The sequence below is a fragment of the Malurus melanocephalus genome, unplaced genomic scaffold (assembly GCF_030028575.1).
Source record: "Malurus melanocephalus ecotype Western Australia unplaced genomic scaffold, MMel_1.1 scaffold_9, whole genome shotgun sequence".
Classification (NCBI taxonomy): domain Eukaryota; kingdom Metazoa; phylum Chordata; class Aves; order Passeriformes; family Maluridae; genus Malurus; species Malurus melanocephalus.
This window is the reverse complement of record NW_026623241.1, coordinates 4,082,267-4,100,516: the sequence shown is the minus strand read 5'-3', so window position 1 is coordinate 4,100,516 and position 18,250 is coordinate 4,082,267. Positions and strand designations below refer to the sequence as shown.

At 39.6% G+C, this 18,250-nt stretch overlaps 1 protein-coding gene and 1 non-coding gene across 2 annotated transcripts in view; one reads left to right on the top strand and one right to left on the bottom strand.

Annotated features, from left to right (window-relative positions):
• Window positions 1–791: 791 nt before the first annotated feature.
• The window catches only part of DCHS2 (dachsous cadherin-related 2), a 106,744-nt gene continuing 89,285 nt past the window's right edge, over window positions 792–18,250 (bottom strand). The window contains exons 14-20 of the mRNA XM_057375296.1: window positions 18,027–18,120; window positions 14,996–15,221; window positions 13,386–13,537; window positions 11,113–11,243; window positions 9,334–9,620; window positions 5,819–5,957; window positions 792–4,402 (exon numbers count right to left, since the gene is read on the bottom strand). Coding sequence (XP_057231279.1) covers window positions 1,788–4,402; window positions 5,819–5,957; window positions 9,334–9,620; window positions 11,113–11,243; window positions 13,386–13,537; window positions 14,996–15,221; window positions 18,027–18,120 — 3,644 coding nt within the window. The 3' untranslated portion in view covers window positions 792–1,787. The remainder of the gene's footprint in view (window positions 4,403–5,818; window positions 5,958–9,333; window positions 9,621–11,112; window positions 11,244–13,385; window positions 13,538–14,995; window positions 15,222–18,026; window positions 18,121–18,250) is intronic.
• Window positions 8,008–8,113, top strand: LOC130579745 (U6 spliceosomal RNA). The gene has a single exon (XR_008966046.1). It is a non-coding gene; the product is annotated as a U6 spliceosomal RNA (small nuclear RNA).

Here is an 18,250-nt window from a genome sequence, read left to right as displayed (position 1 = left end):
AATTGCACAGAGGTGAACACTAGAAGAGCACCTTTCAGTCTATTAGAAATTACTTTATAATTTTAGACATGCAAGTTGAAACAAAACAGGCTGTATATTACATAATGCTAACAGACAGAGAATAACAACATTCATTCTGAAATAACGTCCTTAAGTATGAATTAAAGCTGAATGAATGTTAATAATGAATAAATAAACAAATTAATTATGAATGAAAGCTGAATCTCTGCATTCAGATATGAACTGCGAATGACTCCTCTTTTCACTTTCTTCTTCTTGGAACAGATTTATGTCTGACTACAAAACTTACCATCCCATCTTCTCTCTTAGTAAAATTTGCCTGTCTCAACAAATTCCCAAGCTATGTCTCGTTTGTGACTCCATGGCAGCACAAAGAAGAATGCCAGCTCTGAAAGCAGCATTCTTGCATGGCATTACGGATATTGCTGCACGTGCAGGGTACACAGTGTCAGTGGAGCCTCAGGAACAGGATCTTATTCAAAGACAGCTTATGAGCCCACAGGCTGCAAACCTTGGGCATGACTGAGGAAAAGCTGCACATGTGGTACTGACCCCACAAAATCACTCAGCYCAAGCACACTATTCTTTCCCTCCACCTGCTATGACCTATACAACACAGACCTCTGTACACATCCCACTTGTAGCAGATTCCCAGGCACCAACTAGACACTTCCCTGTAGCCCAGTTTTAACTCATGTGATGCAGAGAACTTTTAAATATACATTAAAGAAAAACCAGAGTTATTCTAGATGTATTTTCTGTGTATTTTATTGATCAATATACAATATACAAGCACACACAGCACGTGTATGTATCTGGATATACATACATACACAAAATGCCATGTGTATGATACGTACAACAAACAAGGCCAGATGGTTTGGTCTTGCAGAGATCTTTGGCCCAGCACAGACCCAAAGACCAGGGTGGAGGCATACAAGACCTGCAGAACTGTAACACTGTCCGTTCCTACAGCTGCCTGAGCACCAGTGCAGGCTCTATAATTGGACAAAAAGACAATAGATACCTACTGGAGATCTAGTAATCGAGACAATGGTTGCTTTTGTCTTACCACTGGTTATCCTGTTTTCCAAAGGGGATCCATTATTCAGATTATTGCGACCTGCTGGCTTTAAACCAGGAGACAAACAGAAGGTGCACAGACACGGTTAAGTGGGTTCCACAGCACAAAGACAGCTAAGAAAGCCCACTGAGGAGCCACTGCAGATGATGAAACCACACCAGGCCTAACATCTTTAGGACCCAGAGGATGAGATATGGGAAACCCAGGTAAACACTAGACAAAGAACTCAGTAGGAATCCKTGCTTTATTCTTTGCCCACCCCCAAATCTGCTGTACACATCCCTCCAGTACCCTGTTCTAGTACCTCCACAGAAGCAGACAGAACCCCCCAGTATGCTAACAAATGGTTTCCACAACAAAGAATCATTTCCCTTTACTTGTTATTGATGTATTTTGTAAGAAAAATTGTCAAATTGGTTATCAGGCACTTAGCTGTGTGTTTTATGTAGGAAACCACAGTTGTGAGCTGAAAGAGAAGCTTCATGCTCTCACAGTGTATTCTCAGAAGAACAAGAGGTATAGTTACCAAGTTTGTGGCTATTTTATACTTTAACTTTGTAGGCTCATGAAAACAGAAAGAATACTGGAGATAAAGCTGTGACAGGCATATTTTGCTGTTAAAAAATAACAAAATAGATTTTAAGCCATACTTTTTTACCATAAAATCCTGTCAATCAATAACCTAGATCTGGATTTCTTCCTCTGTTGCAAGTTTGGAGCTTGGATCAATAAGACACATTCCTATCATTTTCCCATCAGACACTACTGGAGAAGCAGAAGGCGTGTGCACGSTAAGTAAAGAGAGAGAAGGAGAAAATCTGGGGGTCATGGTAGGTGGAGGGTATGCATGATCATGGATAAGGGGAGGATARGTGTATTTATTAAAAGCTTGCCCTGGTGTTATATTTGGCATTCTGGGTGGCACTGTCCTTATGCCAGGCTGTGCTACTGAGGTTATCAAGGGAGGAGGGAAAACAAGAGACTTCTTCTCCTTAGGGAAGCTGTGAATGTGAACRTTTTCATCTTTCAGTTCTGCAATATCATTAAACACAGAGACAAGAGGTTGAAATCTGGGTTCACAGCTGAGCACACAATCCCAGTTATAACCACCTCCGAGATCCTCATCAGAGGTGCCAACAGTTGCAAGCAAATCATACTCAGAGTCTTGCYTATCGGACATCAGGACACACTCTCTCGCGAGGTCTGTCATTATGCCTTTCTCTTTTATTCCAGTTTGCTTAAGTGTTTGAGATAAAATTCTGTGTGCATAGGGTGTGTCACAGCTTTCTCCTTTAATGGACTGCACATTTTCCRTGCTTTGCATGGTGGCTGTGACGTCGGTGTCTCCAGACTGATAGGAGAACTGATCAGACTCTCTTGGGATCCCCGAATCTGGCATTCGTGAGCCGTGCACGCTCAGTGTTGAGCCGGTGCTTTTTCTGCAAGGATACTCATAGATCCTTTTGATTTCCTCGTCCTCTGCAGTTTCTCCTTCAGCAGAACCATGGCCACTGGAGTCGGAATGTCTGCAGGAAGCATCATCATCCTTGCCCTCTCCAATTCCTGCTAGGCTCAGCCATTTTGCTATAGCACCCATGGGAAGCATACTGCTCTCAGTACTTTGGATTTCCTGGCAGTCCTCGTCTTCTCTCCCTGAATTCACATCAGTAGCTGAGGAGGATACWGCTCCTTTTTTCGCACAAGCATTCATAGGATCTTTCTGCTTAAGTCTCAGAGTAAGTGTGATAAGACTGATGGCAAGCAGCAGGAACACCATCAGTGAGGCAGAAACACTCACAGTCAGGCTGTGAGCTGACACCAGGGGATCACTCTCAGGAGAACTGGAAACATTTACAAAAACGGTGCATACTGTGAACCTCGACTCAATTTTAGGGCTATGAGCTCTTACCAACAGTTCCAGACTATCATCATTCCTTTTGATGCCRTTTTTCCTTCTGTGAACAGTCTGAGTCAAATAAATATTGCCACTGGTTTGATTCACAGAAAAGAATGGAGAAGGTTTTAGAAGGGAGTAACGAACAACTCCATCCARCCCACCATCACTGTCTGTTGCTGTCACTCTGCCAATCAACAGGCCTGCTTCATTCTTCTCAGGAAGATCAAAGAAATAATGTTCTTGTGTAAACACTGGGTCAAATTCATCTCTCCCCTCAATATCTACCTGAACTGTAGTGGTAGCGAGAAAGTCACCTTTGTCTTTTGCTTGGATTATGAAACAGTACCTATTTTGACTTTCATAGTCAAACACTTGCTTTGTATGAATATCTCCTGTTAGAGGATCAATGAAGAACATGTCATGGTCTCTAGGAGCTTCACGATGAGCCAAACATGAAGACTGAATGGAGTAGGTAAGGTGTCCATAGGAGCCCTTATCAAAATCCAGTGCACAAACAGCACACACAAAAGAAAAGGTCGGCAGATTTTCACTGACAGTGCAGCTCATACTGGGAAACAAAAAAAGTGGAGCATAATCATTGTCATCTAGGACACTAACAAGAACAACAGCAAAAGCCATGTTTTTTGCATCTGTCCCTCCATCCGTGGCTTGGATGACCAAAGTGAATTTCACAGTATCCTCATAATCCAGCGGTTTTGTCAAATTTACAGATCCTGTTCTACCATCCAAGCAAAAATGCCCTCTGTCATTTCCAGAGATGATAGCATAAGTGATCTCTGCATTAGTGCCTCCATCGCAGTCGTTTGCTGAAACTTCAGTGATGTGACTCCCTACAGGGATGCTTTCTTTGACATGAACGTGATACTCTGGGCTGCTAAATACTGGAGGATTATCATTAACATCCAGCACAGTTATCAGCACAGTAGCAGTCGAGTTCAAGGATGGTGTTCCATGATCAGAGGCAAGGAGGACCAACTGGTGAGATGAAGCTGTTTCCCTGTCAAGAACACTGCTCAAAACAAGACTGCCAACAAGTTTGTAGGATGTTTCTGACCCCATGATGCTTGTTTCTACAGAGAATAAATTTTCAGTATTGCCACCAATGATGGAGTATTCAACATATGTATTTTCACGTGTCCAGTCACAGTCGATGGCAGAAAAAAGGAGGACAGTTTSTCCAGGTGAGGCATCCTCGCTCACACTGAGATTGTACAGAGCCTTTGTGAACTGAGGGGCACAGTTATTCACATCTTCTATGTGCACCTCCAYGGAGGTAACTGCATTCAGAGGAGGACTGCCACCATCCGTAGCTTCTATCAGGAGATGAATAATGGAAATGTTTTTCAGCTGTGTAACTGGTTCCGTGGCAAACACTGAACCTGAAAATAAAACAGAATTAACAAAAGCCAGACAAATAAATGTGATTCCAAAAGCTGATTCTAAAGTCACATTGGAAAATGACTCAGCTGTAATGGCTGTACACAACGAAGGAACATCGCTTGCATCTGGGGAACAGTGGCTCAATGTCTGGATGGACATCAGTGACAAGTGGTGTCCCTCGGAGGTCCATACTGGGACCAGTACTGTTTAATATCTCCATCAGTGGCATAGACAGTGGGATTGAGTGCACCCTCAGCAAGTTTGCAGATGACACCGAGCTGAGTGGTGCAGCTGACATGCCCAAGGGATGGGATACCATCCAGGAGGACCTGGACTGGCTCACCAAGTGGGCCCATGGGAACCTCATGAAGTTCAACAAAGCTGAGTGTGAGGTCCTGCACATGAGTCAGGATATCAGTACAGGCTGGGGCATGGAGGGATCGAGAGCAGCCCTGTGGAGGAGGATTGGGTAAAATGAAATGAAAAATGAAAAATGAAATTTTGTAAATGAAAAACTGGACATGATCTGCCAATGTGCACGCACAGCCCAGAAAGCAGCTGTGTCCTGGGCTGCACCACAGGCAGTGTGGGCAGCAGGGTGAGGGATGGGATTCACTCCCTCTGCTCTTGTTAAAGCCCATCTGCAGTGCTGCATCCAGCCCTGGAGTTCTCAGCAAAGACAAGACATGGACCTGTTGCACCAAGTCCAGAGGAGGGCCATAAAAAATGATCAGAGGGCTGGAGMCCCTCTSCTATGAGAAAAGGCTGARATGTGGTTGCTCAGCCCAGAGATGGCTCCAGGGAGACATTATTGTGGCCCTAAAGGGGCCTTTTGTGACAGGACTGGGGTAATCGTTTTCAACCAAAAGAAGGTGAATTCAGAGTAAATATAAGGAACAATTTTTTTTCAGTGAGGGTGGTGAAACACTGGAACACATTGCCCAGAAAGGAGCTGGATATCCCATGCCTGGAAAGACCAGGTTGGACAAGACACTGATAACCTGATCACACATCACAGGTTATCACACATAACCTGATCTATTTGAAGATGTGCCTGTTAATTGCAGGGGGGTTGGACTAGATAACCATTAAAGAACACATCTAAACTATTCCATGAGTCTAAGAAATCATAGTGAACGCTGTGAAGGCAAAACCTCTCCTCAGTGATACAGTATCAAATACACACACTTCATTTRGATCAGAAAAAATACGCACTGTTTGGGGACAAACTGGGTACTCCAGCCTTTGATGCGATCAGTTCCCCATTGATAATGGGGGATTTAGCCAAAACATATGATGGACTTTGGCCACCACAAATTTCCAGAAGTGAAGTAATCACTGGCAAGAAGTGAGAAGGCAATAGGACTCTTCAATTTATTCTTAAAAAGCTGAATAAATCATGCTCACAAACTCACCATTTTTGTGATCAATGGAAAATCCTGCAGAGGAAGAGAGGATTTTGTAGGAAATCATTCCATTATGTTCAGAATCCCTATCCGTGGCAGAGAGTGTCAGAAGAGAGRCACCCATAGAAATGAGCTCTGGCAAGTTCACCTGACATATAAAGCAAAAATAAAGCTTAATAAAAGATTTTAGACATTAAAAAAATATATTTGCCTTTATTTGATCTCATTAGAAAAAACTCACACAGTTCCCAGCTTCAGAAAAAGTTTTGCCTATCCATTTCCTTCTGGAACAAAACTAGAAAGAGTTGAGATATTGAAAACTATGCCTTCAATATGGCCCAAATTCACAGTAAGCTTTAAACAGTAGTAAAATCCATCTAGCTCATTATGAYAGTGAATTCAGAGAATAAATGAATCACTTTTTTCAACATAAGTGCACTTATGGACTGCAGCTAAAGGCTTTTCTCCTCACTTTCAAAACCTCCTTCATTTCCACACATGGAATACAGTCTGCAGTCTCTGTCTGGAGTACATGACTGACCACTAAAACAGCCAACATATGCACCCTGAAAATTCCAGCACTAGGGCACTTCACCACTGGATTATTCTTAGAATTTAGCTTTTCAAAATGGTCCATTTTTCTTCTATGAAACCAAAGATGTCCATTCCCCTTGAAAGAATTTTCATTATTTGAAGTCCAGATATAGCACTTTTGTGACCAAAATTTCCTTCCACCTTAAAAATCCAATTTCAAATGAACAGTATGATAYAGCAGCCACTTCTGTAATAACTTGAAGTGTTAGTTCAAATAATTTAAACAGAGAAAATATATGTATATAATAACCACATACATTTATTAAACTATATATGAGGAGTATAAATATGAAAACACTAGAAGAGACAGTAAAAAGATAAAAATACAGGATGATGAATAGGGAATTATACATATTGTCAACCAAAAAGAAGCAGAGTATCTTACTTGCCAAGCAACACATCAAAAAAGAGGATGGTGGAAAGAGAAGCTCAGCTGTTTACATTAAAATAGTAAATAAAGCTATACTTATCAATTAATAAAAAAATAAAGTTATTCATCAATTAATAATGCACCCTACACTGCCTGCTACAATCTACAAAAAAATTCCTAGCACTTGCACAAGCAAGTACTCACCTAAACTACTCTCCAAAATCAGACACACACAAGGGTTGAGGAAAACTGATGTCTAAAAACTACTTGACTATTACTAGTTAATTTTTTCCAGAATGTAGATTTATGAGTTTAAGTGGGAAATTTACACAAGTCCTGTCAACACAAGCACCCAAAAGTTTCACAGGTGCCTACAGTCTGTCCCAGAGGTATCTAAGTGACTAAAACCCTGTGCCTGCACATGCTCAGAGGTTGAAAATTCTTTACTAAGCCAAATGTTTAGACTTATTTCACTACTAAAACTGTCTGAGACTTAGAATGAAGCATTATTAAATCCCAGTCTCCTGTGGAGCCTCATATTTTTGGCTCTGAGGACATCTGCCACAYACAAAAAGCACCAAGCCAAACAGCTCAGTTCACAAGAGTACAGAATGGTTGGAGCTGTTGGGCACCTCTGGAGTTCACCTTGTGCAATCCTTGGTCAGAGCAGGGTCACCCAAAACAGGGTGCCCATGACTGCATTCAAATGAGTTTTAGATATCTCCAGAGACTCCACAACCTCTCTGGGCAACCTGTGACAATACTTAGTCACTGTCAGAGCTTAAAAAAAAAAGAAAAATAAGTGTTCCCTGATGTTTAAACAGAATTTCCTGTACTTTAATTTGGACCCACTGCCTCCTGTCCCGTCACTGGACACAACAGAGAAGACTTTGGTTTGCCCACCTTTACTTCCCCACATTAATACCTACACACACTGGTAAGACTCAGCCTTCTCTTCCCATGCTCTAGGGTCTCCTGAGCCTCAGCCCAAGCTGCACAGCCCAGCCCCATACTAAAAAGTCCTAAGGAAACAACTCCTCTGGCAACTTACCTTTCCTGTGGCAATTTTATTGCAGCTGACCTTGACTCAAAGCTTTGTCTCTCTCCCATCCAAAGCATTAACTCCGAGCTGCTACCTCTGCTGACCCTCAGACCAAGCCCCACAGCCTTACAGCTGATGAAACCAGGGCAAGCCCCTTGGAGCAGCCCGCCCTTGAGAGCTTTGTGTGATATTATGCTTACTGTGGCAGCACATGTAGTAAAACTGGAACAATACAGAGAAGTCAGCATGACCCCTGTGCAAGGATGACACCCGAATCTGTGAAACATTCCATAATTTTTTAGGGATCTGGGGGTGCTGGTCAGCAGCAGGCTCAGTGAATAAAGAAGAGTGTGAAGGTCCTTGACTGTGCCCAGAGGAGGTACACAAAGCCTGTGACAGGGCTGAAAGGCATGTCCTGTGAGGAGAGGCTAAGGACTCTGGGCTTCCCTTGTTTGGCAAAAAGAAGGCTAAGGGGTGACCCCATTGCTTTCTGCAGCTTCATGAGGTGCTGAGCTCTTCTCCCTGGCACCCAGTGACAGGATACATGGGAATGCTTCAAAGCTGTGCCAGGGAAGGGTCAAACTGGACATTCAGAAATATTTCTTTACCAAAAGGGTGGTCAAACACAGGAATAGGTTTCCTCAAGAGGTGGTCAATGCCCCAAGCCTGTGTTTAAGAGCCATTTGGACAATGCCCTCAACAACACGCTTTAGCTTTTGGTCAGTGCTGAAGGCATTGGAATAGATGATCATTGTGGATCCCAAACTATTCTACAACTCCATGGCTCTATTTTATGTATGCTTCACTTCCTTTAATCACCTTAGCGGCCCACAGCTGTCCATGGTCACTAAAACAGCTTGTTTTCTCTGTTGGACAACTTGACTTGTGCAATGGTACAGAGTTCAAATGCTTGTCCAGCAGTCCAAAAGCTGAGCTCTGCACCAGTCCAGCAGGCGATGCTGGTGAGGTCAAAACCCATATCCCTCACTCCCATGGTGAGCACCCCTGCCCTAAGGCAGCATTACACACTGCCAGCTTTATGTGCACGATCTATCACAGGGCATTTGCCACACCTCTGTGGAGCTGTGCAACTGCAAACGAAGACATTCCTGCCACAGTACCAGGGCCAGTATAAATGTACCAATTTGTTTAGCATCCTCTCAGACAAATTCTGAACACTGGACCCTGCTCCCCAAAATGGAAAGGATTCTATCCAGTAACTCCTAGTAATGAGTGCATGGTTTATGGAATACAGCTAGCATTCACACCACTGGCCTTCTGAAGACAGAAACCACAAACACGGAAACTGAATAGTTCCCTCAGTCCTTTTAGCAGAATTCTTAGGAAGGGGCAGRGGTTTCTTGAAGAGTTCTCTCTGCTTCTGCTTAACAATAGTTTGCAGAGACCTTTCTTGTCAGTGCTCACATGCATTTTTAAGACAAATAGAAACAAGCACTACTGCTATGTATCATCATAGACAGGAAGATACCACATGCTGTCCAYCTGCCATGTTCCCACCTGATACAAATCCTGAGTAAACACTGGAGGGTTGTCATTGATGTCCAAAACAAGGATGGTGAGTTCTGCTTCTGTTTGATGCACAGAATCTGAAACGATGATATTCAGTGTATACACAGCAGTTTCTTCAAAATCTAATGGCTCCACCACTATGATTACACCGGTGTGTTGATCRATGGCAAATTTCATTTCAGGACTGTTATCATAAATAAAAGCAAACTGAAGTGCTGGCCGGGAATCTGCATCAATTGCTGACACTCGAGTCACTATAAAACCAGGCAGGGCATCTGAAATGATAATTTTGAGAATAAGTCAGAGCTAAAAGATAATGTTACAATTTCTGAAGATTTTGCCTATTTTGTAATATTGGACTTTGGACATATGTAATCCTTCTGTAATCTGTAAACTTTTGATGCATTTAAACTTTGTGTTTTACAATAATCAGAATATCCAGAAAAGYTATGGAAACACTAGTGGATTTCTTCAAAAGTATGTGCTGTATCCCAATTTTAATTTGGGTTTTCTTTAGACTTTCTCAGATCCAGAGCAGTCATAACAGTTTCTTCACCAGCGACAAGAACCTACATGGTTTTCCACAAGCATTTAGGTGACATGAATCTAYTGAACAATGTCACAAGAATATTTAACTGAGGCAGAGACCCCGATCTGCGCAGAACCAGAAAAGGCAATTCTGAAGCTTTTCCAAAGGAAGAGAAGACCATTAGAGTGAAACAAGGCCTCCAGACAGACCTACATGGCACAAAAATAGAAATCMGTGGAGACCAAGGTATAATCCTATGAGACTGAGAAATTGGATACAGATAGCTTTTGTAAGAGGCCAAATTGACAACACCAGAGATRGTAAACTGAACCTATCTGTGATAATTTAACAAAGCCTGGAACTAACAGAAACTAAAGCATTTCTCATTTGCACGCCTGGGGCACGAAGCCTCAAAACTACTGCACCACRTCCTAAAGAAAAGTTCTCAAATGGAATACAAAAACCTGATTAAATAACCACTAGTTTATTCAACCACTAGTTTTTATAACTAGTTTAGAGCTGCTGTGCATTTATGAATTCTGTACTTCTCAATACCAGTGGGAGCTAAAGATAGGAAAGTCTAGCACATATCACTAGAAAAACAAACTTTATATCTTTTGTCAACAATAGTACTGGTGTTTATAAATTTTTGGCTGTGCATCTTAATGCATTTACATGTATGATGCCTGTATTTGAAAATTAAGGTGTAAAACTCAAGGTGTGCAAATGTTTAGCTAATGTCACACAACACATAAGATGTGTGCTAGGATGAGAACTCAGGAARTCCTGGGTCCTTTTCTTCATGATCATCAACATAGAGCATTTTAACRCTTCATTCAAATTTACAGGAAGTATTACAGTGAAGTTCAAAATGTCTCTAGCAATGCTAGATTTAACACCAAGCATTTTTATTGGAGAAGAGCAGAAATTGAAGACATATGAAGGATATGATACTGCTGTCCAAAATGAACAGATGAAAGTTACATTTCTCAGATTTTTTTTCCTCTTTCTGAATTGCCTATGGTTTTGTTCCAAACTGTACTTAAACACAATGTCTAAAGATTAAAAATAATGCCTCTGAGAATAAAAGCGGATCACAATTTGCTTTGATATTTCAGCACTAATACCACCCATTATAATTTTTACTACAGTTGCTTGGTTACACAAATCACCAAAAGCACTATCACTGTCTGGCAGTTCCCAGTCCTAATAAAATTTACCCGTATCATCACACTTACCCTCTGGGACCTCCACTTCACCTAGTGGCTGGACAACTGGAGCWTTGTCATTAACATCCAGCACTTGTATCCTCACAATAGTTGTAGCAGAGAGTCTGGGGTTTCCTCTATCAGCAGCTTGTATAACCAACCTACAATTAAAGGAAGCAGCAATTGTCACCTTTGATCACAAATCACTTAATTATCCACCACTATGATAAGCAGGGCAAGTTTTAAAACCAAAAAGATTAGCCATTGCTGTTCCTCACTGCAACTCTTAAATTCCATCTTTCTTTCTGTAAGSGTGACTGCCCACAGTTTTATTTTTTGGTTATGCAGGAAAAATGTCCAGGACATTCTCCATGGCAAAAACAAAATAAATTAATACAAAGAAAAGGAAGGGTTCATATTATTTCATTTTACCCAATTTCATACCAAAGGTACATGGTAAACAGCTCTTTYAAATGAGACACAGTTCTCCCATTGGTAATTCAAAGCAGAAATTAAAACTCAAGTACTAAATTATCATTTATTTCTCCCTCTTTCTTCTAAGTAACTGTTAAAAAGTGTCAAATAAATGTCACTTCCTAAATGTTCACATGACAGTATGGAATACCAAGGCTGTAACTCAGGCTTGCAGCATTTCCATTCCTTAACCACACCAGCTCTGCTCTGGGTATACTTGTGGTTTCCGATCTGACAGAAGAYATAACTTGAATTGCAGGCTAGTATTCAATCAGTGACCATGCATAATTCCATATAAAATGTGTATTTTTCCTAGAATGAATATTGGTAAGGTATACATATGGAAATATTTTACTAAAAGTAATCACTTTCTAAGGTTTCAGGAAAAAAACCCTCTCTTAAAAACATCTTAGCCAGGGCATTAAAATTAAGATTCTGTCAACACTTTCATTATAAGTCCTGTTATAGGGGACTTAGAACTTCTAGGGATGAAAATGTTCAATTTAGATAAATAAACAACTCCTTGCAAATTGGAAAGAACCAACAGTAACATTTTGACATCAAACAGGAAAATAGTTTTGAAAGCTTCTTTTGCTAATCACTTTTCAGCTAACAATGTACAGATTATTAACTTTCAGATTCCTTGAACAAACTGTCAGTTTGAAAGTCAAGAATAACAACATAAATACTGAAATAAATCACGCTCCCAGTTAAAGGGAGATATGAGAATTTATGCTCCCATGTTCTACATTTCACTAAGAGTTAACATGCTTCCTTTGAAGGACTTCTAGGTGTTATTTTTAAGTACTAGTTACAAATAAAATGTATTATGCAATTTTAATTACTAAAAGTCAGTAAAACTGATGTTTTTGACTCAGTGAAAAACTGAAAACCCCCTCCAAATTAAATGTTCTGTGTATTAAATTAAATAAAGTATTTTTGGGGCATTATTATCAAGTTAACCTGATATTAAAAAAACCGCAAATAGTCTGTCAATCTTTTTGGATGTGGTTTTCTACAAGCTATTCTCATTCATAAGAATTCTTATTGGATGTTTAAAACTTTGAGGTCCCACAGGACAGAAAAACTTGCAAATATTTTAACTGATACCACAACCAAATGGGAAAAAATAGAAGTAATTTCTACTGAGACATACACAGAATAATACTTTTCATGGAGACTGCAGTACTTAAAATGGGTCTGTTAAAGAATCTGCATAGTCATATTTTCTCTTCAAGGTATGGTTTATTTGCTTTCTAATTCCAACTATGGCATGACCTGTAAAGAAAAACTATTATGTCCACTTGACCATATTTATACGGTTTCTGAAAAACAGRAAAAAACTAATACTTAGTGCAAGACAGATTATAGATGGAAACAGTTTAAAAAGCCTTTCTATCACATTATGGAGTAGAAAAYTTGAACTATCTACCAATTAAAAATGAGATCATAACCCTATTTCTTGGATTTGATTTGARTGTTTTCACTGTGTCTTTACAGATTCACAAAGGATGTTCCCAGAGAGGGAATGGTGGTAAAGTTAATAAATTAAAATCCAGGAACTGCCGTTGTTCCTATAGCAAATAATCACACTTATATCAGTGTTGTCATTGATGAAACAAGACTACACTTTCCCTAAATTTGATAAGTACACAAGAATCTATGATACAAATGGGCAGCTTTAGTGCTGCTCTCAGCGCAGTCTGGCTTGCATCCAGGTTCTGTGGGTAAATGGATATCAAAAGGAAACCATGAAATACATAATGTGAGGATTCTCAAGTTAGACTGAACCAAAAGAATACATTTTTATGAGAACCTTACATACAAACCTGTAAGATGAAGCGTTTTCATAATCTAGGCCCGTATTGGTTGCTAGAATTCCTCGTGCTGAATCAATTAGAAATGTTGCATTTTCATTACCAGAYAAAATCGAGTATTCAGTTTCTCCATTCAGCCCACTGTCAAGGTCAGTAGCAAATACCTGTTTGTGAGCAAAACTGGGGCTTAATTAAAAACAGTGGAAAKTGATTTCAGAAAGAAAACCTTCATACCACAGTCAGATATTTCTGATTACTTTCCTTTAGACTGCGCATATTTAAATAAATCATCATCTTTGTCCCCAGCTTCAGTGTCACCTAAGGTCAAAATATGAACTGCAATGGGCTGCACATGAATGAGTAATTTGAAATTCAGCTACACAAAGCATTAGGGGTGAATGCAATCATTGTATTGTTACGTTACTGTTAGAATGCACYCCCTGTTGAGCACATAAAAACACACATTCTCAGTGGCACAGGATTGGCCTTTAAAGTATTGCTGCTATACRAACAAAGGATAAAATGATTAAACTATTATGCTTTCAGACCTTTCATAGAATAGTTCATGAACTACCTTTTAAAAATTCCAACCAGAAAAGGTAAAGAGGGGAGATGCAATCTGTAAAGATTTGCCAATAGAGTAGATAACATTCACTAGCATGAACAGGTTTCTCAAAGACTCCTCTCACTCTTCAAAGAGTCATCTGTATTTTTTGGTTGCTAAACTAGCATTATAATGAGTCTGGGATCCAAAACATAGCAGAGGCAACCAGTCAGATTGAATAAAGGAAACATAATAGAATGTACTCTGTCATAAAATTCTGATTACACATCTGGCTTGACTGCCTTTGGATTTTTTTCTATTCCCGGACACATGTTTCTCTAAATACAATGTCCATCAGTTTCTAATCACTTTGCCCTGAAGGCATTTGTAGCTTTTCATTTATTTATTCTCTAGAGAAGGAATATCTTTAGTACCTAACATGACCCTCACCGTGACCTGACTTGCAATGCAAGAACATGTACTGAGGAAATTATGTGTTCTTCTAGTCCAAATGATGTCTTCTTTTGCTCTAACATGGCCAGCTGGAAACATTTTGGGAGAATGGATCCATTCAGAGGAAGAAGTGTTTGCACATTTAGATTAAGACAAGCTGCTCTTGAGGCATCAGATTTTAAACGGAACACTTGGGTTTGACTCTACTAGCTTGATGAGTAGAATGTATTCTTTTATTGCTGTAGTCTTTTCAGTAGAGGCATTAATACAAGACCCAGCCTACATTGTAACCAGAAACACAGATTTGAATGGTATTTTTCAATTGCTTGAGGATAGAAACAGACTTTTTTTTTTTTTTAAAAACAGATTTTAAATTCCAGGTGCACAATTATTAAGAAGATACAGAACTATTTTGCAGCTTAACAGACTTGATTGAAAGATCTAATCTGAAATGTAGTCTATAGAAAAAAAAAAGATTTAATATTTTAGGTAAGCAAAGTAGTAGCAACACCAAGAACCCCACTCTTGGTTTATAGGAGAGAGAGGTCCAGGACAGACCTAGCAGGATTGCAGTGATGAACAGATCAGCCAAGCACTGTGCTTGGGAAGATGTACTTCCACTTACCTGGATGATGTCTGTGTTAGGACTCTGGCCTTCCCACACCGATGCTTTGTAATAGCTTTGCTCAAATTTAGGTACATTGTCATTCACATCTTGAATCAAAACTGTCACTCCACAGAATGTTGAAGTGAGGCCATTTTCAGCCACAACTGTAAGATGTACTTTACGTTTAGCTTCATAATCAAGATACTTTGGCTCTTTTACTGTGATTGTGCCTGGTTTATTACAAGAAAAATAAGAAAAAAATCTCAAGATGTGACACATTCAGGGAAAAACATGTGCAAGTGCAGCTATGAAATTCTTAACATATATGGTCATATATGGTCCTCCACTGAACACATGACAGAATTCCAGCAAGAGCTACCTTGTGTCCTTTTTCTACCTAACACCACCCCCACATGCTAGTTACTAAATCTAGCTTATAATAATAAATAAATAATAAATCTTGGACAGCTAAGTTTTCACTGATCACCACCATGCTGGCAATTTCCTAAAACAGAGCCAATTTAGCATTAGAGGGATAGAGACAAAGTGTCTGCATGACATGTCCTTGGCACATGACAATGACACTGCCAAGTCAGAAGAGACTCTTGTCCCTCATCTGAGTGTAGGTACATTTAGCCCTCCATCTAAATCCACATCAGGCAACAGCTGTACCAATTTCTGCAGGTGACTGACATACAGGTAAAACACTGACACCTTCTTATGTGGTGAGCCCCCTCCCCCAAACTGTTATTTTACCAAAAGTAAGTAATGAGACATGGAGATGAGAAGCATGACTGGTTATCTCCACCTGAAACCTGAAATGTCCTTGGAAATCCATAGTCATTGTTTCAATGTTCTAGGAACATATTCATAAATTACATCTAAGCATAAAACATACTTAATTTGTATACCAATTATCATTAGAATTCAAATTCAGTTTTGCATGGACTTTTAAGTAATGATGCCATGAATGTCATTATCCCAAACTTGGGATATCATACGAACACATTAACTGTGGCTCTCCAAACTAGGGCTTTTTATTTTTTATTTTCTAGGACAAGCAAACATGAACTATTGTTTATGGACCTGCATCTTGAACACAAAGATTTYGAAGGTGCTTTATTTTCAGCACAACACTTAAAAATTATCACATTCTCTTTACAGGAAAAACAAAACAGGCAGCGGCAGAAGGAATACACTTCCAGATGATGGAGTGCAGACAAGTGTGTGTTCCAACTAGGAGGAACATGTGAAAGAACCAGGGTTGCTCATTCTAAAGAAGCACCCGAAGAACAAACAGGGTAACAGTCTTCAAGTATGTAAATAATAGGTGGTTGCCTTTATGTCTACTGTTACTAGATTAAGAAGTAATAAGGTTAAAACATTTTCAGCAAACATTCAGATAAATATGAATAAAATCTTTCCAACTGCCAAGACTTTCACAGACAGTGAAAGTCACAGACTTTTCACTGTCCCTGATGGTTTCTAAGAACAGCACAAATTTCTGTCAGATTTCAGCACAACTGATTCCCCTTATGCATCAGAGGACAGACTAGCTCATGCCTTTGAGTCACCTCCTACTCTATTTTCTATGACTTTGTAGTATAATAAAACCCTCTACAATGGCAGAAAGTCTCCTCCAAAATGTAGTTAATTAATATCAATGCTTGAAAAGAGAAGTAGAGCAGAGCTTTGGCTGTTCAGAACACGTATCACAGACAGGGCATTGATACAGCTCAAAATACTTCTGCTGYAAAAGCAATAGGTAGAGAATTAATGGTGTCAAAATTATCCTAATATAAGAGCTGCTCTTAAAAAGTCCTTAAAGGTTGAACTTTAATTAATGTTTTCTAAKAAACAGAAGAATGGCTTCAGAGGAAAGGAAACAAAAGAAACCAGTATGGAACAAATGTCTCGAAAGTAGACTTGTGACACATTCACTGCTACAAAAATTCCACTCCTGTTTGTGAAAAGAATGTTTATGAGACTCCTCAAAGTATCATGTAACCATTTTTCAGGCTAGCTTGTTAAAATAAAGAAAATTCCATTTGATTTTTCTTCTTKTTTTTGAAGGTGATATTGGAGAAGATTCACTTCCTCAGCAAAAAGCTTGCCTGGGTCYAAGATGTTCTTCAAGACTAATCACTCTAGTTTTATTTCAGTGAAATAAAAATTACTTGAAAATCAAGAGTATCCACTTTAAGTGCCCCTCATCTACACAAAACAAAATTATTTTAACTGYCCCTCAGCAACAACCATGATAGCTTTACAGTGGTATGCCATTTGATGCCTGATATCCTGATACCAGGATAATTCAAAGAATAAAGCCTTCAGAAGCTCGGGGTGAAAGCTGTTTGTTAAGGGTACAAACATTTCACACTGTTTCTGAGGAAAGCTGCTTACATTCTCTATGCCCTCCCAGAAAGAAAGACTRCAGGTATTCAGGAAGTAAATTTGTTGCAGATGTTTAGGAGCTGAGAGGTGACCAGGGAAGTTATGCTCTAATGTGTAAATGCACATGGGGAACATGCCACTCTCCTGCACCTGAATTTCCTGACTGTAGAGCAGCTGAAAGCAGACCTGCTGCAGAACACATACAATCACAAAAAAAGTGTGAATGAACCCGACTTTGAAACCTGTCAAGGTCTGCCTGAAACAAGGAGCATTAAATTCAACAACAGTCCAAAGCTTCTACATGAGAAGTGCTTTGAAGGATTTTGTGGTTTTGGGCAACTTCATGATGAGAAACAAGATGGAATCACAGTTTGGATCACAAAACAGTAGTTTATCAACTCCCAGCACCTGGTGATCAATAGTAGATCAGAACAGAGTGTTTTATATTTGTGTACTGGTGCTCAATTTCTTTTCACATCAAGTTTACAACACTGCCTGGATTTACTAATGATTCATTGTGACAGAATTATCTTAAGTACTAGGGAGCACTCTTAAGATACCTAGCCCTTGTTCTCATGGTAGGAACTTGCTAATGCTCTAAACCACATACAGACACTTGAAAAAGAAGTATGAAAATGTACCTGTAATGGGGTTTATGGAGAATATTTCCTGGTCACTGAAGATGCTGTATTTTATGCCTTCTCCTGTAGATTTGTGTTCATAAGCTTCTACTGTTAGAAGTGATGTACCTATGGAAGCAACAAGACATTTTCATTATGCCCACTCTAAAAGGTTTTGATACAATTTTACAGTACTCATATTAAKAGCAGATGCACAACTATGCACTAGGTTAGGTGCTTATTCACTGATTTAGAAGAC